This window comes from Apaloderma vittatum, unplaced genomic scaffold (assembly GCF_000703405.1).
Source record: "Apaloderma vittatum isolate BGI_N311 unplaced genomic scaffold, ASM70340v1 scaffold6715, whole genome shotgun sequence".
Lineage (NCBI taxonomy): Eukaryota > Metazoa > Chordata > Aves > Trogoniformes > Trogonidae > Apaloderma > Apaloderma vittatum.
The window spans coordinates 18,262-39,043 of record NW_009717571.1 but is presented as its reverse complement, the minus strand read 5'-3'; the positions used below and the strand labels follow the sequence as shown (position 1 = coordinate 39,043).

At 46.8% G+C, this 20,782-nt stretch overlaps 1 protein-coding gene across 1 annotated transcript; it reads right to left on the bottom strand.

Moving 5' to 3' along the window:
* Nucleotides 1–2,775: 2,775 nt before the first annotated feature.
* ST6GAL1 (ST6 beta-galactosamide alpha-2,6-sialyltranferase 1) lies at nucleotides 2,776–15,250 on the bottom strand. Its single transcript, XM_009869950.1, has 5 exons — nucleotides 14,612–15,250; nucleotides 11,017–11,114; nucleotides 5,904–6,005; nucleotides 4,781–4,955; nucleotides 2,776–3,139 (listed from the first exon to the last, which is right to left on the bottom strand). Exons 1-5 carry the CDS (start codon nucleotides 15,228–15,230, stop codon nucleotides 2,898–2,900), a joined length of 1,236 nt encoding a protein of 411 aa, XP_009868252.1. The 5' UTR covers nucleotides 15,231–15,250; the 3' UTR covers nucleotides 2,776–2,897.
* Nucleotides 15,251–20,782: the final 5,532 nt, after the last annotated feature.

The window sequence follows — 20,782 nt, the reverse complement described above, 5'->3', positions numbered from 1 at the left end:
TTTTTCTTTAGTGAAAGCAAAACCAACCAACCAAAAAAAGCAGCTTTGTCAGCCCAGACAACGAAAGGTCTCCTTCAAAGCCAATGAAGTCCAGTGTCCCTCTGCCAGTAACATACCATCATGGCTTTTACATTTTACAACCATGAGCCCCCAACAGCTGCACTTACCCCCTCCCCAAGCTCTGCTCTCGCCAGATAACGTCTCCAAACGCTGCCTCTCCACATCATCTAAAGGCAAAGAGGAAGAAACAGCTTCCAGCTTGAGTGCCAGATCAAGAACAATCTTTCCTCTGTATCGCATGTTAATACATTTCAGATCAGGCTCTTTTGTAAAACGGGTATATTTAGAGTGTGCAGGGTGAAAAAAAAAGGCAAAAAAAAAAGCAAAGCCTTTCATTTCCTGGTATCTTAACATCATGAATCAGTTTTCACTGTCTTGTCTCATTAAATTATAGTATTTGATTACCACAAGCCTTACCTAAGGTTGACATTTCCTACACAGAAACAGTCTCTGGTTTTGCAATTCCAGGTCTTTAAAGCTATTTTTATAATCAGGATCAGCTAGGTTTACAAAATGGCAAAAAAGCCCACACTAAGAAATCAGGTATCTCGACTATTTGTCACCCAGTCCACTGTCACACTGCCAATTAGTCAGCAAAGTTGCAGAAATAGGTGGAATAGTGGCTAATGAAAAGTTTAAACAAGACAATTCAGTGCTGACACCTCTCTGAAATCAGGGTAGACTTCCCACCACCTTCCAGTATTTCCCTTTCAGCCCTTTTCCTTTCAGTACTTCGAAGGCTGTAGCTTCTGTACATGCTATAGATTATTTTATTCTGCAGGGAAGAGTTACGATGTTACAGCTAAGGAAGAATACTTCTACGCAATATTCAGAAACAGAAACAACACCAAGAGGAGAGATCATCCCTACAACAAAACCTTGAATAATTCCTTCGTTCTCCTTCTTCCCAGACTTGCTGACCTCGTCCCACACCCTTCCCAGATCACTATGGAGCATCTTCCCCAGTACTTAGCCCTTCATGGCGAACTGGAAAAGGCAGCATTTTCCTTTTCCCACTTTGCACGCGGACAGAAAGCCGTTCACTCTCTGAAAACAGAGACGGTGAGAGGGATAAGGTTTTTGCTACAGTCTGGCTATTACTACGCACTAACTTAAACTGAGCTCTTCTAAATACCAAGCTTGTCATCACTTGCAATTCATACTAGATTTGGATCTATGCAGCCAAAAAGAGATAAAAAAGAGGGTTAACACTGGCCTATTTTAAGCTCAGTCATAATTCCTGTAAAACTCTGTTTAGACTGTAAATGAATCACATGTTGGATCTAGCTCAGACTGTTAGCATAATATTTTACATTTCACGCCCAGTGCAATGCTATTGCCCACAAGTAACCGAGGGCTCTGAAAGACCCTGGGGAGCCTGGCTGACTTTTTGAATTCTTGCAGGAGCACTGCAGAGGAGAAGGTGGTTTGGGGGACCCCCGGGTGGAGGGCAGGCAGGTTGTGCTTCCTTCTCTCAGTAAGGTACCACCCATCCATGACATGGCCAAAGCCCAGAGGGGTGGCTGGTCCGGTCACCCCAACAGGGAAAGTGTCAGAAAATAACATCATGAGAAATAACAAGTGAGATAGCCTAGGTAGAAAGAAAAAAAAAATAAAGGCAGAAACTGTTCACATCCCAACTGAGCACATACTAAAGAAGGCTTTCACCAAGGCAAGAATGGGACAATGACTTCACAGGATTTATTCAGAACAGAAGAGAAAGCTTTCCTTACAGACATCACAAAACACGTCAGTACAATCCCAGGTTCTGCTTCAGCACGAGGAGCCGAGCACTTTCTCCCTCCCCACCTGAAGCATGGAACCGATGCGTCTGCCCCCCACCTATTTGGAAAAAACACAACAGCAGCTGAGAGATCAGCTCGGTTAGCCTGCAGAGAACTGGAACTCATCTAGCAGCAGCTACGCGCCGTTTCTGTTCCTGGCGATGAGCCAGCGAAAAATTTGCCAACAGTTGCAAAGGTAGATCAGCTGGAAGGAGGTACCAGCTTCCAGCGAGTTCTCCCATTTCTGCCTCAGAGCATCTTCCCCAAACTGTTTCTGAAATAAGGCTGCTTCTGCACCAAGCACAGCACCGTACTGGAGAAGTAAACGTTCACTAAAATTTGTTATTTTAAGCAATTAAAAAAAAAAGTAAAAAGATTTTAAAAGTCTTGCAAGAATCGATGAGTTGTGAATTGCCTCCCTCTACCTTTGCCAAAAACACCACCTGAATGGTTTTGGAAGCCTTATGACTTGAAAGGCAGTTGCCATGGTTATTTTACAAACCATTTATAAAATCAAATATTTTTGGACTACGAGTTTAGCTTATCAGTACACAGCTTTGACAGCGTTTCCATAAACCAGCCCCAATCCAAAGAGCTCCTAGGACTACAGGAACAAATTTTAACACCATTTTTCTCATTTCTCAGTGGACCAGGGTTTTGGCTGCCATAACCTCTTCGAAGCAAACCGAATTATATTCAGCACTTGATCCCGACTTGTGCAATCTCTGCTTTGCAAGTATCTCCTGCGTCTCCCGTACACCATCGTGCGCTGAGATGAAGATAGAGATATCCACTTGCTGCACGAGCCCGGCTCCACAGGGAGTCTATTTATTGCAGTGGCTCATGCAGATACCTCGTGGATGTACCACAACGTATTAACACTGCCTTACAGTTGGGAGAAGTTAGGCAACGAAGCCCTAAGAGCAAGTGTTGCAACGCGGAAGAGCCGTCAAAACACACCAGTGTTTAGACCTAACGAATCTGACAACCCTGATTTAAAAAAAGTGCCTTGACGGTTCAAGAAAAATTCCTAAAACACTAAAAACCGATGCGCTAGCAATGCACGTTTCGGAAGCCGGGCAAAGTAACTTTCCCGCGAGTGTAGATGTCCTCATCTGTGCCCTGGTTTATGTGCTTCACCAAGTTTTTCTCAAACAGGAGTGGGTGGTAAGCTCCCATGGTACAGGCACGGTCATGAAACTTCTGGTAATAGTGGCAAATGTCCGTCTGCCGCTTGGACGGGAGGAATTCGTACACGTCCACTTCGTCACAGAGCGTCATCATGATCACGATGCCTAGGGAAGGGAAGAAAGCAGACATTATCGTGGCAGACATCATCGTGTCAATCCAGGGAGGCAATCTAACATTTCCCCACCCGCCTCTCGGGAACGCAGGGACGCCGTGGCTGGTTGGAGAGGGGCTGGGCTGGAGATGGCTCCCGGCGGTGGAGCAGCTCCTCGGGCCACCCCAGCAGCCCCGTGGAAGAGCAGCGCTGCCCTTCCGTGTCTTCTGCCGGGCACAGGAACCACCCAAGGACATTCACGTCAGTGCTGGGCACAGAACCATCAACATTCTGGCCAAATCAGCGGTTAGGCATAGCCACTGGCTGCTTGTCTTCCAAGTGCAAGAAGCAGTGAGAAGGTACTAGGGAAACTGAACTCATGGACAGTGCCACAAGAGCTTCAGGAAGCATCTGGGACGTCAGGGACCACAGTTTACAAGACATCAGACTAACCCATTCGTGAAACCAGTTGTTTAATTAAGGGGCATTTTAAACACATTTTCATCCACCTTTTCAAACAACAATTTTCACCGATGCTTAGGCCTTCCAGGAAATCCAGAGCTGCGAAGTGGAGCTCCTCTGCAGCCCTGCAAGGTGACTTGTTTTCCAAAGTGGGTAACTTGGCCCAAAGTTAAGCCACAGAGGAATGTGCCGTTGTGACACGGACCCGTGCCTGCCTTCAAGCCCCTGAAACTCCAGTTAACAGCAATTTTGCTGCTGAAGTCACCGACTGTGCTGGCACGCAGTTGTTCTGCACACATCCCAGAAACAGGGCAAGAGCAAAGTTGTGGAAGAAAATTATAGATGTTTGACTGGCAAAAATAAGTGACTCTTTACACAGAGGTAAAAGGGTGCCCGTGCCTCAGCAGCGATGGGAGCAGAGACAGGAGGGGCTGAAGCCGAGCAGTTGGGCATCCACACGGCAAACAAGACCACGCATCCACGCCGCAATTTCAAATACACGTGAACTTCCCGAGAAGTTCGCTTTTTTTTTCATTCAGCTAGTCAGGAGGTCTGCTCTCCAACAAGAAGGAAAAGCTTTGCAACAGCACAATGTAAAACCAGCCCCTTTGCCAAGAGGCTGGATTGAGCACACTGCCAAGCAAGATGTTAGCATGCTGAATAAAGGAGAATATCGCTGAGTTTTTCAGGGCAGCTATTCAGTCAGACCACCCCTCGCCCCCCAGTAAGCCTTTAGCCACATATTTTTCCATATACATATATATATTTACATATTTATATACGGAAAGCATAATAAGGGAGGCACTTAGAGGTCATCAGCAGTAACCAGAAGTACTTGGACTCCATCTGCAGATCTATTTGCCTGACAAGATTCAAGCCCACACCCTGTGGGAACTGCTCTGGCACTAGAAGCTAGAAATCCTGGAGACCACCTCAAGGTTGCAATCTGCTCTCCTTGAAACAAGCCATATTTGTAACTGCTGTTTCACAGGGATGCTGCAGACCGCTTACTTTAACACAACTGAGCTGCTGCTTTAAAGACAGGAAGCTTAAATTTTGGCATAAGACAGGCAGCTATGATAAGCAACATAAATTTGTAGCTGTCTTTGGAGGAAGGGGGGGGGTTTTTTTGAAGACATCCAGGGAAGCTCCTGCCTGCAAACTGAAGAAGTTGAGAGGGCAATTATCTTACCAAGCATTCCTGACGACGGTGGATTAGGCTGGATATGCTCCAAGGAATTCTCCTGCAGAACATCCCAGAGCTGCCACTGCATTTTTGGATTCAGGATATAGAAAGGCTGCTCTGGATGTTTACTACGATACGACTTGTAGCTTTCAAAAAAGTTGTAATCTGGTTTTCTGTACCACTGCAAGACAGAAACAAGAAGTCAGACTCTTTTTATTTCTAGTCTGCTTTTTCCCCGTAACCACCACAAAACATGAACAAGTGAACTTGCTGCTGGGAAAAAAAGGTCCTGCTATACCTCCATGTGGGAAATTCCCCATCTCAGGGAAGGACAATTAAATGAGATCAGCATCTTGTGTAATTTCATTCTGAACCCCCAACAGCAGATAATGTTGAGAACTCTGCCTTAAATGTTACAGATGTCGACCCCTGTTCATGCTGGCGTACAAAGCATCCCATTCTGCAGGGAAGTGTCTCCAGCACAGCTTCCTTAAAACAGCTATTTCCATACTAAAACTTCTCCTTTCAATACAAACACTTAAGAAGGGTTTATGTTTTCTTACAGTCATTTTGAGATTTATGCTAAAAATACCCCACTCTGGCTTTACTGACTCTTAAACACCCTGTACATGCACCCTCACATCTCCCGGAGCTGTGGGACTGGACACAAGAACAAACATCGGCGAGAAAAGGCCAGAGAAAGGAAGGCAAAGGCCTCTCAGTTACAGACAGAGCTCAGGATAAAAGTAAAGAATGGACTAGTCACTCCTACCTGCTTTCACCCTGAGCCTCCAAAGCTCATCACTTATCAAATAACGCCCTTTTGTACTCAAAATGAAAAGTGAGTGCTAGAGGGATTGCAACACCCACAAGCGAAAGCCTAGCTGATGCACAGAGGAGACATTTGGTAAGATACTCATAGAGTTTCCCAATCCATTCGTAATGCATCAAGTGTATCTCATATCTGACTGGTGCTTGAAATACCAACATACTAATATACGCGTGATAATGAAGTCGTAAAGAACAATGGGCTTAAAATGAGCGATTGCCCACATTAGGAGGAAGCAGCTTAACAAATGCACTTCAAAGTGTATGAATCTGATTTTATTTTCAGAAAGCTAAGCCTTACCTCATGAATCTCTGCATGATACGGTGCTGGATCCCAGACAATTAAGATTCCAGTGTTATATAGTGCGTCCTTCAGGAACTGCTCCTTCTCAACAGTCACAAGCTGGAATAACAACAGGAAATACAATAATATAATACAGCGTGCTGTCAGAATTAACAGGCAGCCAAGCAGTAAAACATACCTGAGCATAACCCCTGCCTCCTCGCTGCCATTTACTGAGCACACCCACTGCATGCAGGCAAGGACACAACCTCCCCAGGATGCCCTTCCAACACCTTCTCCAGTCCCATCTAGAGGCACAGGATTTAGCAGAGAGCCACAAGAAAAAACACCACTGTGCCTTACACGGTTTTCTCTATCCATCTTCAGTTATAAAATAAAGACCATGACCCAGAGAGTGACCCAGCCTGTATGGTGGAGACCATCACTACAACTACCAGCAGCAGGTGAGAACATCAGTTGCTGCCACCAGTTGCCAGGACAGCCCAGGAAGAGCCTAATGCGAACAACACTGTTGGATTTATCAAGAATCTTCATAAAAAAAAAATCTGCCTGTGGGTTGTTTCTCCTAAACAGCATGAACTCAGGCAGCCAGGGCTCCGTGCTGGGCCAACTTGCTGTGAGACCACTGGTGCAGGACATCAGAGCCCATGGCCCCCCAGCGGACCCTTGCACTGAGCCCCACCAGCTCAGGTGCAGCTCAGGCAAAGGAGGTTTGGATCTCATGAGAGCAGCACTGGGAAGGAAAGCAAAACAACAGCAATGAACGGGGGCTAGAGAAAGGATAAGTGGAGAGAAACTGCTCCATCAAAGACTTTTTCAAAGGAACAACATCAGGTGGTTCAAACAGAGAAGCTGTCCCCTACAGCTTGGACACAACCATCACAGCTCGTGACCCCCAGCAAAAGGCAGTCAGAATCATAGAAAGGTTTGGGTTGGAAGCAACCTTTAAAGGTCATCTAGTCCAAGTGTCCTGCAGTAAGCAGGGACATCTCTAACTAGATCAGGTTGCTCAATGCCCCGTCCAACCAGACCTTAAACATTTCCAGGATGGGGCTTCTACCACCACCCTGGGCAACCTGTGTCAGTGTTTTACCATCCCTGTAAAAAATTGTGTCCTTATATCTAGTCTACCCTCTTTTAGTTTAAAATCATTACCCCTTGTCCTGCCAAAAAGATTGTCCCCATTTTTCTTACAAGCCCTGACAAGACAAGGACAGATCTCCTGTCCTCCCCACCCAAAGGCATAACCTGTACAGGCACTGCTTGTAAATATCTGCTGAAGACAAGCATCATTGTAAACATCAGCTCTCGTTTGTCTTGATTTTCTCCACAGATTTAATTACGAGCTCACCAATTTACCCCTAAGCACCTCGGCTGTCCCCAGTAGCAGGTTGGCTGCCTTCCTGGCTGCCCCCACAACCAGAGCGCAAGGATGTGCTGACCAGCTCAGAGTCAATTAATTCAGAATTGAAAAGGGTTGCCTCACATCTGTTCTTCACTCTGTTGGATTAGGTTTTGGGCCTTGACCAAGCGTACCGCCTGCTTTCATTTCCTTAAACTAGATAAAAATAACTAGGCCACTTGTCAGCAGGAGCACGCGAGGCTGCTGGTGTAGAGCTTCTGCCTCTGGTCCATGCACACCAGAGGCAAGGAAGGAGCCAGATGGCACCAGCCATCCCCTCGGCCTGGCACGAGCGGGAAGAAGCACTGCAATGGGACTGGAACAGGACAAGGGACGCAGCTGCTTGATTTTTATTTTTGTTGTTTCTATTTCAAGGCTAGAAATCTTTCAGGAGCTTGCCTGACGTGAAGCACGTGAAAGGAGGATTTGAGAGAGACAGAGCATCAGACAAAGTGAAGCCACGTGAGTTGGCAGTGGCACAAAAAGCCTCAACGAGCTGTGACGGGCACAAAAGCAAAGAGATAAGAAAGGAGATGGAGACGACCTCCAGCTCTCCGCACCACTAGTCATCTGCCGGTCACTTAACCCGCTTGCTGGAGGAAATCTGGCTCTCCAGATACCCTTAGTGCCCATTTGTTCTGTTTAATAGTGACTGTTTCTCTCCAAGAAGTCATATTCATTTAAATTGCTACATGACTTGCTTGTCTTGCCCAGCTTTTTTTTGACCCTAATTAATTAAGTGATCTACTGATTTCCTAGTTCATTTGCTCTTTGGCCAACTGGCTGTTCAGCAAGCATCTTGCTAATAGAGCCCTTGCCCTCCTGGTATGTTTATTGACCATATCAAACCGAGTTCCTTCCCTCCGCAGTCAATGCCCCGTAATCTAAACACGCTCCCCTTTCCCATCCCACCAATGTACTATCTCTTCCCTCTTCCTCCCTGCAGCCTTGTTAGGGCCAGTGGCGACAAACGCAGCTACAGCAGAGAGTGCTCCCCATTACAGCCAGAAATCAGCCAAGGGGAGCTGCAAACAAGAGCTGGGAGGAAGGAGGTACTCTGGTCCTTGGGCAGCTCTGCAAAAAGGAGTTGTCCTACAGAATGACATTGGCAGTTCCCCCCCTGCATGATCTGCAGCCCTTATTTTTGCAAGATGTGACTGCTTTCCCAGGGCAAATCAACACGTTGTGCAAGACTGCAGGAAAATATGCAATTAAAGGAAGCTGATGAACCAGCGACGGTCTAAGAAAATAAGCAAGGCAACGTTAAAGAATTTCTTTACAACAACCACTGAGCTTGTGGATCTACAAGCCTATCCTCACATATGAGGATCCCAAATTTCCCACCCTCCTGCTTGTTCCAATCTGCTAATCTTTCCGATGCATGTACAAGATAGCCCACCCTACTGTTAAAACCACCCGCCCCCCAGATATGTGCATTAATGACTGGTCAGCAAATTACCAAAAACTATCTTAAAATAATTATTAAGCAAGTCAGGGCCACTGGCTGCACATGCCAAAGGGATATTACCCAACACAGACTAGTTTTGCCAGATTAGATTCAGGAGATCCCTTCATTTTGGGAACGGACTGAAGACTGATCAGTAGGCAAGACTCAAAAGAAGAGTGGCCAAGTTAATTTTGCCTCTAAAAGCAGTGACCATTTTGCTCTCCCTATAATTGAAGTTTCCTAAGCTGGTGGCTCCAATCAGAGGGGATGGCAGCACATTAAAAAATATCCACCATGGCTGCAGGCTGATCTGCATGAAGAACAGAAGCGCTAGAATGACATGGCTCTAACTACATTTGGTCTAAAATAAGAGCAACCCTGTGGAGAGCTATTAGTGCTATATTACAGCCATACAATGAGACAGCCACCCTCCTCCCTGTGCAAATAACCCTGGTGTCCCACAGGTCACATCCATGCTTCTGCTGGTAAATGATGTCGTATCACAGTAAGTTTGGCAATGAGCACATCCTCCAGTCAAAGTTTTCTTAGGCGATAACACCTATCTGACATGAAAATACGCAGCACAGAAGGGAAAGATTAAAAAAAAAAAAAGGGAAAAATAAAAAAAAAAAAAAAAAAAGGAGAGGTCAAGCAGAGCAGAGGAAGAAGGATGTCAGCAGCCAAATCTGTCTGCTAAAACCAGATCGGTTCAGAGCAGATAACCTGTCCCACATCTGACGGGCGGTTTAACGTGGCCAAATTGAGATGCAGCGAACAGCAGAACAGAGCACGGCAGCAAAGGGAGAAGGAGAAGGCGAGACCCAGGAGCAGAAAGAGGCAGCAACAGCATTTGCATGAGAAGCAAGAACATACTTCAAAAGACACACAAAATGTCCTTAGGGGAAACTGGTTATAAGCCAGCTCCACGTCTTGTGCTCAAAGAAGGTGGCCAAGCTCCTGCTGCTGCTCTGAGAAACTTCAAATCTTGTTACATGGCAGCACCCGTGGACTCCTCTCATAGGAGCACATGAGAAAATTGCGGGCCTATAAATCTTAGCTTTGGGGTGAGGGCAGGAAACTGCCTTTTTTGGTTCTGGAGTACAAAGGCTACGCTTCCATGCCCCATCTCTCCCCCACTCCCCCTTTCAGTCTTCACATGCCTACAGCCTCCTGCCCCTCGTCCCGGGTGAGGAACCGCTCCGACTCCCTGCTGCAGCGCTGCACCAGGTCTGTCAGCCAACATATTGGTATTTTACTGTCTCACTCCGTTCCCTCACCAGCACACACTACCATGATTTCCTCTTCTCTCTGCATGCCTACACTTCAGAATTTCTCTCCACATGCCTACACTTTAGAATTTCTCTCCTCAAAACATGAAGGATAACAGCTATACGGAAGTAGGGTGCAAACGCTACCGGTCGCGGGTCTCGCGCTGCTCCTGAAGGGCTGGCATTGTCCTCCCTCTGTTGCTAGACATGGTCCTAACCACAGAGAGTCTGCTTCAAAGCCTAGTGAGGTCTGAAGAAAATTAGCAGAGGGCCAGCCTCACACCTAAAGAGCTCTCAGAGAGTCACCGAAAACTTAACTTGGTGAGGAACGCCTTGCATCAAAGGTTGGGTGATTCACTGTACTTTCTGCCACGCTCTGCAATGAGTTGCTGGACCCTGTGACTATCACCCACCAGGGTCCACTCCCTCTCCTGGCTGTGTGAAGGCTACAGCTCTAAAGGTGGGTCCTTTGTCAACCGTCTTCAGCCATTTAACAGCCCTGGTTAATGTGTTATCTACAGTGTCTGCAACACTGCTGGGCAGAAAAGAAGTATTGTTCTTTTATTAAAAGCCAGATAACTTCCTTCATTCTTCATACCCATCTCTGGGGCAGGCACATCTCATCGCTGGGCACACCCTGGTTTGCCGAGCAGGGTTAATCGAGCTGCACCACAAACGTGCAGCTGCACTTCCTGTACTAACAAAGAGGCTTCAAGCCAAGGCAAACATCAATTTACCTTGTGCCCACCATCAATTGCAAGCAGGCTACTGCAGGTTTGCTAGCACGTGCTACTTCAACTGCAGTAACCTCTGCTTTAACAACAGTCTCCCATTATAATGAAAGACGTTCCCATCCTACGGCTATCTGCTAGGGACAAGAGAAATTAGATTCAAAGTTCTATTCTTCCCAGCTTCATGACCTCCTAACAGCAGATGAACCCAGAAGCTCCCCAGCAGCACAGGACCCCTTAGGTACATATTTGTCAGACCCACCTGGGAGTTCACAAGACGAATTGTTGTCTTTTGTCCCACATCTTCTTGAAAGCCCTTGGTAGGAGCCCCATTGAATCGCAAGATGGCATCATGGCTGTCTGAAAGCAAAAGAGAGCAAAAACCTGTGAGCTAACACCTCATCTTGGAGTGACAGAAGAGACATAAAATAGGTTATCCGCCTGTGTTTCTAATACAACCTCACTGGTCCCTGCCTTTCCACAGAACAATTAGAAGCACCAAGCCAGATTCTGTGGAAGAAGCTGTGAGTCTAACTTCAAGATCACTACACCTTAAAAAAAGCGCCACTTTTGAAAACTACAGTCGGGTGGCAGGCTGAGAGCAGCCCTAGCCCTTGCTCTGCACGGAGGAGCACAGCGTCTCCCTCCCTCTCCCTCTTCTTCCTTCCAAACCCTTTACCAGAGGGTAGACCAATACACAATTAATTTACCACGTGGCTGGCTGCATACTAAAGACCTGGGAAATAACGGTGAGCCAGCATCCTCTTCTGCAGCCTGGAGGTTGACCAGCCTCAGAAACACGTATAATAACCACAGTGGAAAGCAGAGCTGACTTCAGCCTGCCAGCGTACCTCCCACGCTGCAGAAAGAAAACCACCGCTGTGCATTTAACAGGCACGGCTTGTGACATGCCTTGGGATTCACTGCATTTCCCTCTGCTGGCATCATCTCTTAAGAGAGCGCAGCATTTCTCCAGCACCCTCCTCTGCCTCAGCACAGCCGGCTGCACTGCCGCAATGTCACGGATCTTGCTTAGAGCCCTCCCGAAGCAACACGCAAAACCCAGAAAGGTGACGTTTCCCCCAGAAAGCCCCGTGTCCCCACTGAGAAGCAGCTCTGTAGTTACTACTACAGACCCTTAGCTCCACATCCTCCCTGGCATCAATGGAGTACAGGGTTATAACTGCCCCACCTAACTTCAGCCAGGCACCAAGTTATTCCCTAAATTTGCATTTTAAAAGGCTGTTTAATGATGGTGGGGGCAGAATAACTGGCTCTCTGAAGCCTGTCTCCTGGCAGCTGTGCTCCACTCAGGATGAGGTTTTTCACTAGCAATTCATAACCTCCAGTAACACCAAAAGCCCAGTAAGATATGAGCTGCCTGTTTATAAGCTTCTCCGTGTTCTGCTTCACCAGCCTCCCTCACATCGTCTAATTCTTCATTTGAGATCTTAACACGGTTATACAGAACAAAATTTCCTGGAATAACAATTCAGCAATCCATTGTGCTCATCTACACAAATGTTTCATTTTAAGCCTGTTGTATTTAGTACCTTTTTGGCACCTTCCTCCAACAAAACGATAAGATTTTCCTACATGGAAATAAGTCAGGTCAAAACCAGGGAAAAAAACTATACATAAATACACTGAATACTCCCGATACCTTTGATACTCACTCTGTGTAGCTCAAGGCAGTGGGTGGCCAAAAACCGCACAGAATCACTAGCAGAGATGACCCCATGAGCAAAAAGGTTAAATCTGTGACCCAGGCGTGAGGAATAAAACCCAGCGACACAAGCAGGGGTTAATGGCATTCGCCTCAGGCACATTGCACAGTGACCTTTCCAGAGTCCATCCCTTGTGATCTGGAACAAACTGGGACTTCAGTTTTGGGGACGGGCTCAGAGAGTGGCCATAGGAACAATGACAGGGCTTTCCGCATCCGACGTCCTCGCAGCTGGAGCTCAGCCCATTGCACTTCTTGGCTGCTCTGATACCGAACCCAGAGCTTGCACGGACTCCATCGCCACATGCCATGAACACCACTATCTGCTCTTGGGAGGGTGTCCTTCCAGTTTTATCAATATGCTGGAGGCCAACAGACACCCTTGGAGACAAGCCAGCTGTGTCAGGGGAGGGTGTTAAGGTCACTTGTGCAGAAAGCCTGAGCTTCTAAACTTCAAGAGGCACCTAAACAAGCCCACACAGGTACCCAAAGGACAAGGAAACGGGCTCAAGTTGTGCCAGGGTAGATTGAGACTGGATATTAGGGAAAATTTCTTTGTTCAAAGAATGGTGAAGCATTGGAATAGACTACCCAGGGAAGCGGCAGAGTCACTATCCCTGGAGGCATTAAAAAAAGAGTGCAGATGTGGCACTTCAGGACATGGTTTAGTGGTCATGGTGGTGTTGGCTTGACATTCGGACTTGATAGTCTTAGAGGTCTTAGTGATTCTATGATTCTAAGTCAGAATTGGCTTCCCAAGTCTTGACCCACCTGGCCTCAAACACTCCCAAGAGGCGGAAACAACTACATCAACCAACTCCCACCTGTCATTTTCCCCAGGAGGCAGCCCCTGGTTCACACCACCACTATCCTTTTCACCACATCTTCCATAGCATTTTAGCAAACTTCATGTCGTTCAACCTCATTCTAGCACCTGCCTACCCACCCACAGAGGAGTTCTGGGGAAAGCTTCTGAGTAAGTGCCAGAACAAAACAGTGACCCTCATACAAGCATCTGGGGACTACAATTCTGAGGGCTTTGCCCAAGCTATCCATGAATAATGTATTAAAAGCTATTTGTGTACTCGTTTCAGAGGATGAAGGCTACTCGCAGCCTAGTGCAGGCCAAAGGGACACGATCCAACAGACATCTTACAGACACACTGAAGTCTGCAAACAATTTACCACCGGAGAGAAACTCTTGGGCTTTAAAACTTCTCCTTCAGAGAAGCTGCAGTTCAGCAAGGTGTGAATCTTAACTGAGCCTCAAACAAGAACTACTGAAGCAAGCTAAGGGAACTAACTGTACGCACAGGAGGATTTTCTGCCAGGTACAAAATCCTGAGTCAAAGGCTGGAGAGCTGGCTTCCCCATTTAAAGACACAAAATGTTTTGGTATCAAAACACACTACTTTATAATCCACACTACAGGCTCAACTCTTCAGCATTTGTTAGTGCATTAACTTCAGATAAACATGGTCAGATAAGACCATGGAAAGCAACACTAAACTTTGTTCAAAGAAGAGATCAAATAAAGCCCTGCAAAGTTATTCTGTGTCTTTTGGGCCACTCAAACTCAGCCACTGCCTTGTGATTCAGAATTAAGGCAATTCCACTTCTGGAAAGCCATGAGCAAGAATTACAGCATCCCCCTGCCCAGCCCCTCTGCTAACACTGAGTCAAGTCCAGCAGATTGCCCTGGGCTGCAGCCAGTGGCTTGGGTGTTTTTTTCACCCCCTTAGTGGTTTCTTTTACTTCTTTTCTGAAGAAATCTTTCTGAATGAAGGCTTTTCTGACTGTAGACTGTGCAACAAGCGCATTGACATTTACAAACCCTCCCAAGAAACAAACACCTGAGGAATCAAGACCTCCCTCCAGCATCCAGTATCAGTGCTACACTTTAGTGATGCCAACACATTCATGAAATAGAAACTAGCTGGAACAGAACTACCTGCACACACTTTATGTCCTCTCCGCTCAACCCAGTCCTTTCACTCCCTTGGGGCTTGCCCGTTTTGGTCCACCTAAGGTCTAAGGCTTACAGGTAACTGCGATCTCGGGCATCACAACACAGCCTACACTGCACGGTGTGTACCCTCGGAGAGGAACAGAGATTCTGAAAGGTACCAACCTATCTCTTGTCCCAAATGAGATGATTTCAGAGACCCTGCTGAGGACACGACAGCACAGCGACCCAGGCTGCCCACCGTTTCATTGAGGATTTTCTCTGGTAAGTATTGCTGCCATTCAGAGGTATCAAAAGGGCCATCGGATCCACGTATCATGGTCACGTTCACCCTGTCCCGTAACTGGCAGAGCAGCTTCTCCGGGCTGAGTTTAGCAGCATTCCTCTTCCCCTTGTAAGTCACATTGTACTTATTCATGGACAGGTAGTTTTTTCTGACCTTCTGCAGCCTGGGTATGAGATTTCGGGATGAACTGTCCTTATCCCACACCTTCACAGACTCCGCTGCTTTCTTTTCGGCTGTTCCAGAGGTGCTGCCTTTTACTTTGTTACCAAACCACGTTTTGGGTATCTGACCCAATTCACCGGCTGCTCCATGGAAAAGGCCCTGTGATTTAAGTGGGTTCCATTTTTCCAAAGTCCTGTGAACCTGCAAATCACTGTTCTCAGTCTTGAAAGGAACGTAGTAGCTTCTTCTCGTCTCTCTCCAGAGGCAAAACGTAAGCGCTACCAGTATCACCACAAGAACACACATTAATTTTTTCAACACATTGACGTGAACCATAGTGCACGGTGCATCCAAATGGGACAAGCTGGTCCTGGGAGAGAGGAACACATTTTGGTCAGGGATGCCCACACTGGCAAGCGTAAATATAGTTACAAACCTCAGCGTGTGGGCAATGGTGGAGGGAAGAGGGAAACCATAGGGGTGATTTAAAAAATTCAGGTTGTTTGAAGATCTCATTTTGAAGTCCATCACCTCAAACATCAAGGGGAAAGACCCGAGGTGGCCATCAGCCATCGCACACCACGTAACGGTGATCTGAGGCCAGTGCCACTCAAATCTTTCGTCTAGTCCCTTCTAGAGGCAACAGCCAGTACCATGCCAGCAGCACAGTAAACCTCCACTTCTCTCTCCTTCAGCCCCCAGGCAGCCAATATCCAAATCCCACCACCATCATCTTCAGAGCTGAGCTTCTACCTGACCACGGGCATGAACACGAACGTAGCAGAGAATGAGGCATGAAACTCAGAAGTTCATGATAAAGAGACACCAGGTGCCCCGACACTCCTCAGCAGTCAAGCACACCCAGATCAGTGCCCATCCCAGAGAGACCCCAGTGACAACTCGTCCTTGAGCCACTTGCCAAAGGCAAACTCTGCCAAGCTGTGGAACTGAGAAACCACCAAGCTACCACAACATACTACCTGGGCATAAAGCAGTAGCTCTCCAACTCAGGTCATTTTTGGCTCTTAGCAGGTTTTCTTCCACAGGTTTAAGCAAGATATCCCAAAACACAACAGTTCTGTGATGCGCTGAAGAGTTCAAGAAACACCTGCAAAAGAAGAGGGGAAAAAAAACCCCCAAACTGTTATGGAAGAACCTCTTGGTGCTGGGGATGAGCAAGTATTTCCCCTCAGGCAAGCCCAGTGCTCCCACAAAAGCTCTTACCCAAGCATGGAAGGGCCAGCAGCACACACATGAACACCACAGAAGCCTTTTAAACACTTGAACACCCACTCAAAATAGGCATCCTCCTTCTTAGTCTGAAATCTACTCCCAGCTAAAGCAGGAACGAGTTCACAGGCCATGTTCCCACCAGACCAACAGCCTTCTCCATGGAGGAGGCTTTGAGCAGTGGATACACCAGCAACACAGCCAAGGAAAACACATGAACACCACAGAAGCCTTTTAAACACTTGAACACCCACTCAAAATAGGCATCCTCCTTCTTAGTCCAAAATCTACTCCCAGCTAAAGCAGGAACCAGTTCACAGGCTGCCTGCTCCATGTTCCCACCAGACCAACAGCCCTCTCCATGGAGGAAGCTTTGAGCAGTGGATACACCAGCAACACAGTCAAGGAAAAACCCCAGTGCTGATGCTTAACACAACGAACAAGGGAAAAGGAAAGAAAAAGCCAAAGTGTCCAAGGGAAATATCTTACTGCCTGTTCTGGGGTGATTCAGACACTCTTTTCTCAAATGCAGTGGCAGAGAAGACTCCCTGCATTTTTTGGAGCAAGTCGTATGAAAAGTTGCTTTATAAAATACAGCTTAATCCACGGGTCTTGACAAAATAGACAAATGTATTTTAGACTTTATAGCTTCAACCTACCAAGGAAATACAGCAAGAGAAAGGGAGATTTCATAGCGTTATACAATTCAAGAAGTAGCTTGCTTTTGCAGGAACTCTGAGTCAGTACAATGCCACATAAGCTAAATTACAAATGGTACTGTTCATAGGATTAAATACTAAATTATTAAAGCATCCCAGTGCTGACTACTTATTTTCTTTTAACTCTATTAAGGAACTCATCCTGATTTTCTCAAAGAGCAGCCTACTGAAAAAGTCAACATTCTTCTATTCCAACTTCACAAACTAAGACAAAAAGTGATATTAAAATTCTAAAAGTAATTCTAGCTTTTATTGAAGTTAATCCCCCTGCCTTGACAGAGCATCTCACTTGTCATTTGCTTGAGAAGCAAGCGCTGGCAAGGCGTGCTGAAGTCTTTTTGGCCAGTATGGTTCCAGACACGGTTTCAGGAGCCTGGGGAGAGGGGGTGTCTGGAGGGGATGCAGGGCATCTCCGTGCTCCCTCCTGCAAGTAGTGAACGCCAGGTTCCCTGTGCTGCTCACGGTTCCTCTTCTGCTGCATCCCTTTTGTACTAGAGGTCAGCTTAGCACAAAACTCAGAGACACCTCCCTCCAACCATGCTCCGTGCAGACCCCAGCCCGAGCTTCTTCGCACCGTACTTCTTTAGCCAAGATGAGGGTCTGCCTTCCAAGAAAGTCAACCATGGGCAGGACAAAGTCTCCACACCACAGGAGATGCCCCAACTGCCCCAGCACAGGGCTCTTTGCTCCATGTTTTTGACTTCAGAAGCCTCTTCTGATGGGTTTCCAGGCACAGGCAATGGCAGGTGCATCTCAGCACTTGTGTTTCCCACAGCTAAGATGATCTAGGGGCGGCAGGTTCATCGCGGTGGAACAACCACACAAGCTCATTTCAAGCTCCTGCTGGGATGCTCCTCCCAACATTACAGAGTAGAGGATGCCCAACAGGTCACAGCACCTCCTTTCCTCCCTGGGCCACACAAAGGAACCTGGAAAACTCACCTTCAGCACTCAGCACAGCATGATCCTCGCCTTTGATGACTGCAGGTGCTGCTACAACGTGAGCAGTTATTTTGCTTCGGGAAGCTGGCAAAGTAGGTTCTGCAAGCAAACATGTTTTAGCAGAGGCACAACATTTCAAGGTATCTTTTGTTCACCAAGGGTTAGCTGCAGTTCCGTTTAATTATTACAGCTACTTCACACGAAACGATTTCATTTGATTTGTGCAAGTATTGTCCTACATGAGCTCCTTCTCAAGCATTCTTCAGGATGCTCTTCATTCGAAAGGCACTCTTTTGGAGGCAAAAGAAACTTAGCATCTATGCAAAGCACCAGGTGTCAGCTATGAGTACGAAGAAAGAAAGGACAAAAATAAAAATCCCCCAACCCTATGAAAATACTTAAATAAATAGCTGCTTCCTTCTTGGAACCTAGAGCCACTGGACTTGGGTCTTATTCATCAAAGTACGGAGAGTGTGGAAGTCCTGCTGCCTCTCATGTCCCAGGCACTGCCGTCTGCCCTGGCAGAGAACACCCAGCAATCCCCAGTTCCACAACCCACTGCAGATTTACCCTAAACCAGCAAACAACGGTGACTTCACCTCATTAAACCAAACGTCTGTCAAACCCTTACCAGTCTCCTACAGCGACCGACAGCAGACACACGGGGAAATCACGTAAGTACAGACAAATGTGTATTTCTCATCCAGTAAATGCACACGGTTTCCAAAAAAGCTTCCAGACAGCTGTGTCATCAGCTGTACCAGTGCCCATCCTCTGCACATTTAATTGCTTCTTGAAACCGCTCACATTTCCCAAACAGCCTGAGGCAATGAATTCTGCAATCGCGCGCCGTGCAGAGACAACCTCTCCTCTCTCTGCTTCGCACCGGCAAACCCGATCACGCCAACGGCCACCCTTCTGCCTTTGTTTTCTATGTAACATTACGAGACCTCCCCTGACATCCTCCTTTCCCCTATCATTGCTTTTCTAGGCTGAATCCCTCTTGTTCCAAGCCCTCCTCGCACAGCAGCTTTTCCGTACCTCTCGGTCGAGTCCTCCAGCACCGCCTGCAGCCTGTGAACGTCCCTCGAGGACACGGACATGCCGGGACACCCCAGCTCCACACGCTCGGGCCACGTGGTCCGGCAGCAACACAACAACGAGGCTGCTTTGTTTTCCATCCAAAACTTCCTCCCCTTCTATTTCCCTTCCGGACCATCTGGAAGCCCCGAGCTCGAGGCTGTCGGCAATGACTTCAGGGCATTTTGCAAGCAGCACCGACTCACCGAGTGTTGTCCCCAGCACAGGGCGGAGGGGAGGAATCAAACACGACATCATCTTACCCCTGCCAGCACCGGCTCCCTTGGCTGCCCAGGCACCCGGGATCACTGCATCCCTCTGCAGCTCCTTGGGGTTTTCTCTGCTCCCAGCGATGCTCTGAAGACAAAGGCAGCCAAGGCCAGAACTCAGCCCTTCCTCCTCTCCCCTGCAGATCTGTTATTGCTGCTCAGTGGAGATCTCGGAGAAAACCCCTGGGGGACTTCTGTGATGTTGTGAAACCTGAACACTTGGTTTTCTACCCACTAAGCACTTACTAATCCAGGACAGCACCTTTCTTATCCCGTAACAGCTCAGGTTTTGGTTGGTTTGTTTTTTTTCTGATGCTCTTGGTGAGCAATCTCACCAAAAACCCTGAAAAATCCAAGCATGCCACTTCCCTCACTCTGGGCTCGTTGACTTTTGAAAATGAGACAAGAGGAAATGAGCAGAGAGACGTGAAACATGACTCTTCTGCAAACAGATGATGACACTTCTCCATTAAATTCTTGTATGTTCTGTAGGTGTTCATGATTTTTGTTATGTTTCCTGGTCTGAAGCAATAGATCCCACCAGAGTCCCTCTGAAAGGCAATTAACGTCAAATAGCAGCTTTAATGTCATTTAAAGGATGATTTGAGAGACACAGTCCCCGGGGATGGGCACACGGAGGGGTCACATTCGCCTGTTCTGTGCCCCTCCTTGGTCCCTCTGCTCATACATCAGCATCACTCACCTGCAGATTTCATGCCTCTGATGGATGCACAAAACAACTTTTTCCTTTAGCAAGTTGTTCCTCAGTCTTTTTTTGGGGCAATGTGATAATGATTTCGTATTTAAACTTAGAGCATTTACATTTCCTCCGAAGTTTCCTTCATTTATGCATTTCCATCTGTAGCCACAGCTGTGCCATGCCTAAATATGAAGCAGTAAAGCTTTGTTCCCAGCTTCTGTTGGTGTATTTTCAAATGTTTTTATGCTCCCCATATGAACGTTTTATACCTCAACTACACCTTTTAATTCTTTTTTTGTACATTCTCGGTACTAACCCTTTCCTCCACCCAGCGCTCTCAGTAAAGCATCTCTGAAGAGAGCAGTGGCCGGTAGCAGAGGCCCAAGGAGTTGCTGTCAAAGTGTGTAAAAAGAGGATCCCTGAAGAGGAAAGAATATGGAGATGTAGGGCAGGAATCCCTCCATTCCAAATAACATAACCAAGGAAACTGAAGACAGGAGAAAAAAAAAAATGGGATTTGAGAAGAAAACTTAAATCCACATCTGTTAAAATTCCCTATTCCTGTCCTGGGGGAAAAAAAAATACAAAAAAATAAATATCAAGAGCCTTTATAGTATTAAATGAACCATGATCATGATACTTTGCAAATGAAGAAGCTAAACTTCTCATATACACAATACATCAAGCAAATGGTGATAATACACTTGTTCAAGCTAAAAATCTGTCCCTCTGGAGTCGAGTTTCAGAAGATCTCTCTCATGCTTTATTTAGCCTGGCCTGCTAATTCAACCGTGTGCATTTCAATTTTGTAAATGTATAAACTGGAAAGAATCAGCCCTAGCAATTCTTGGAGTTTTTTTCCAAAATATCACTGTGCTGTGAAAATAAAACATCTGTCAAGCAATATATTTAGGAAAGTGCTTCCAATGCTGCTAAAGAAAACAATAT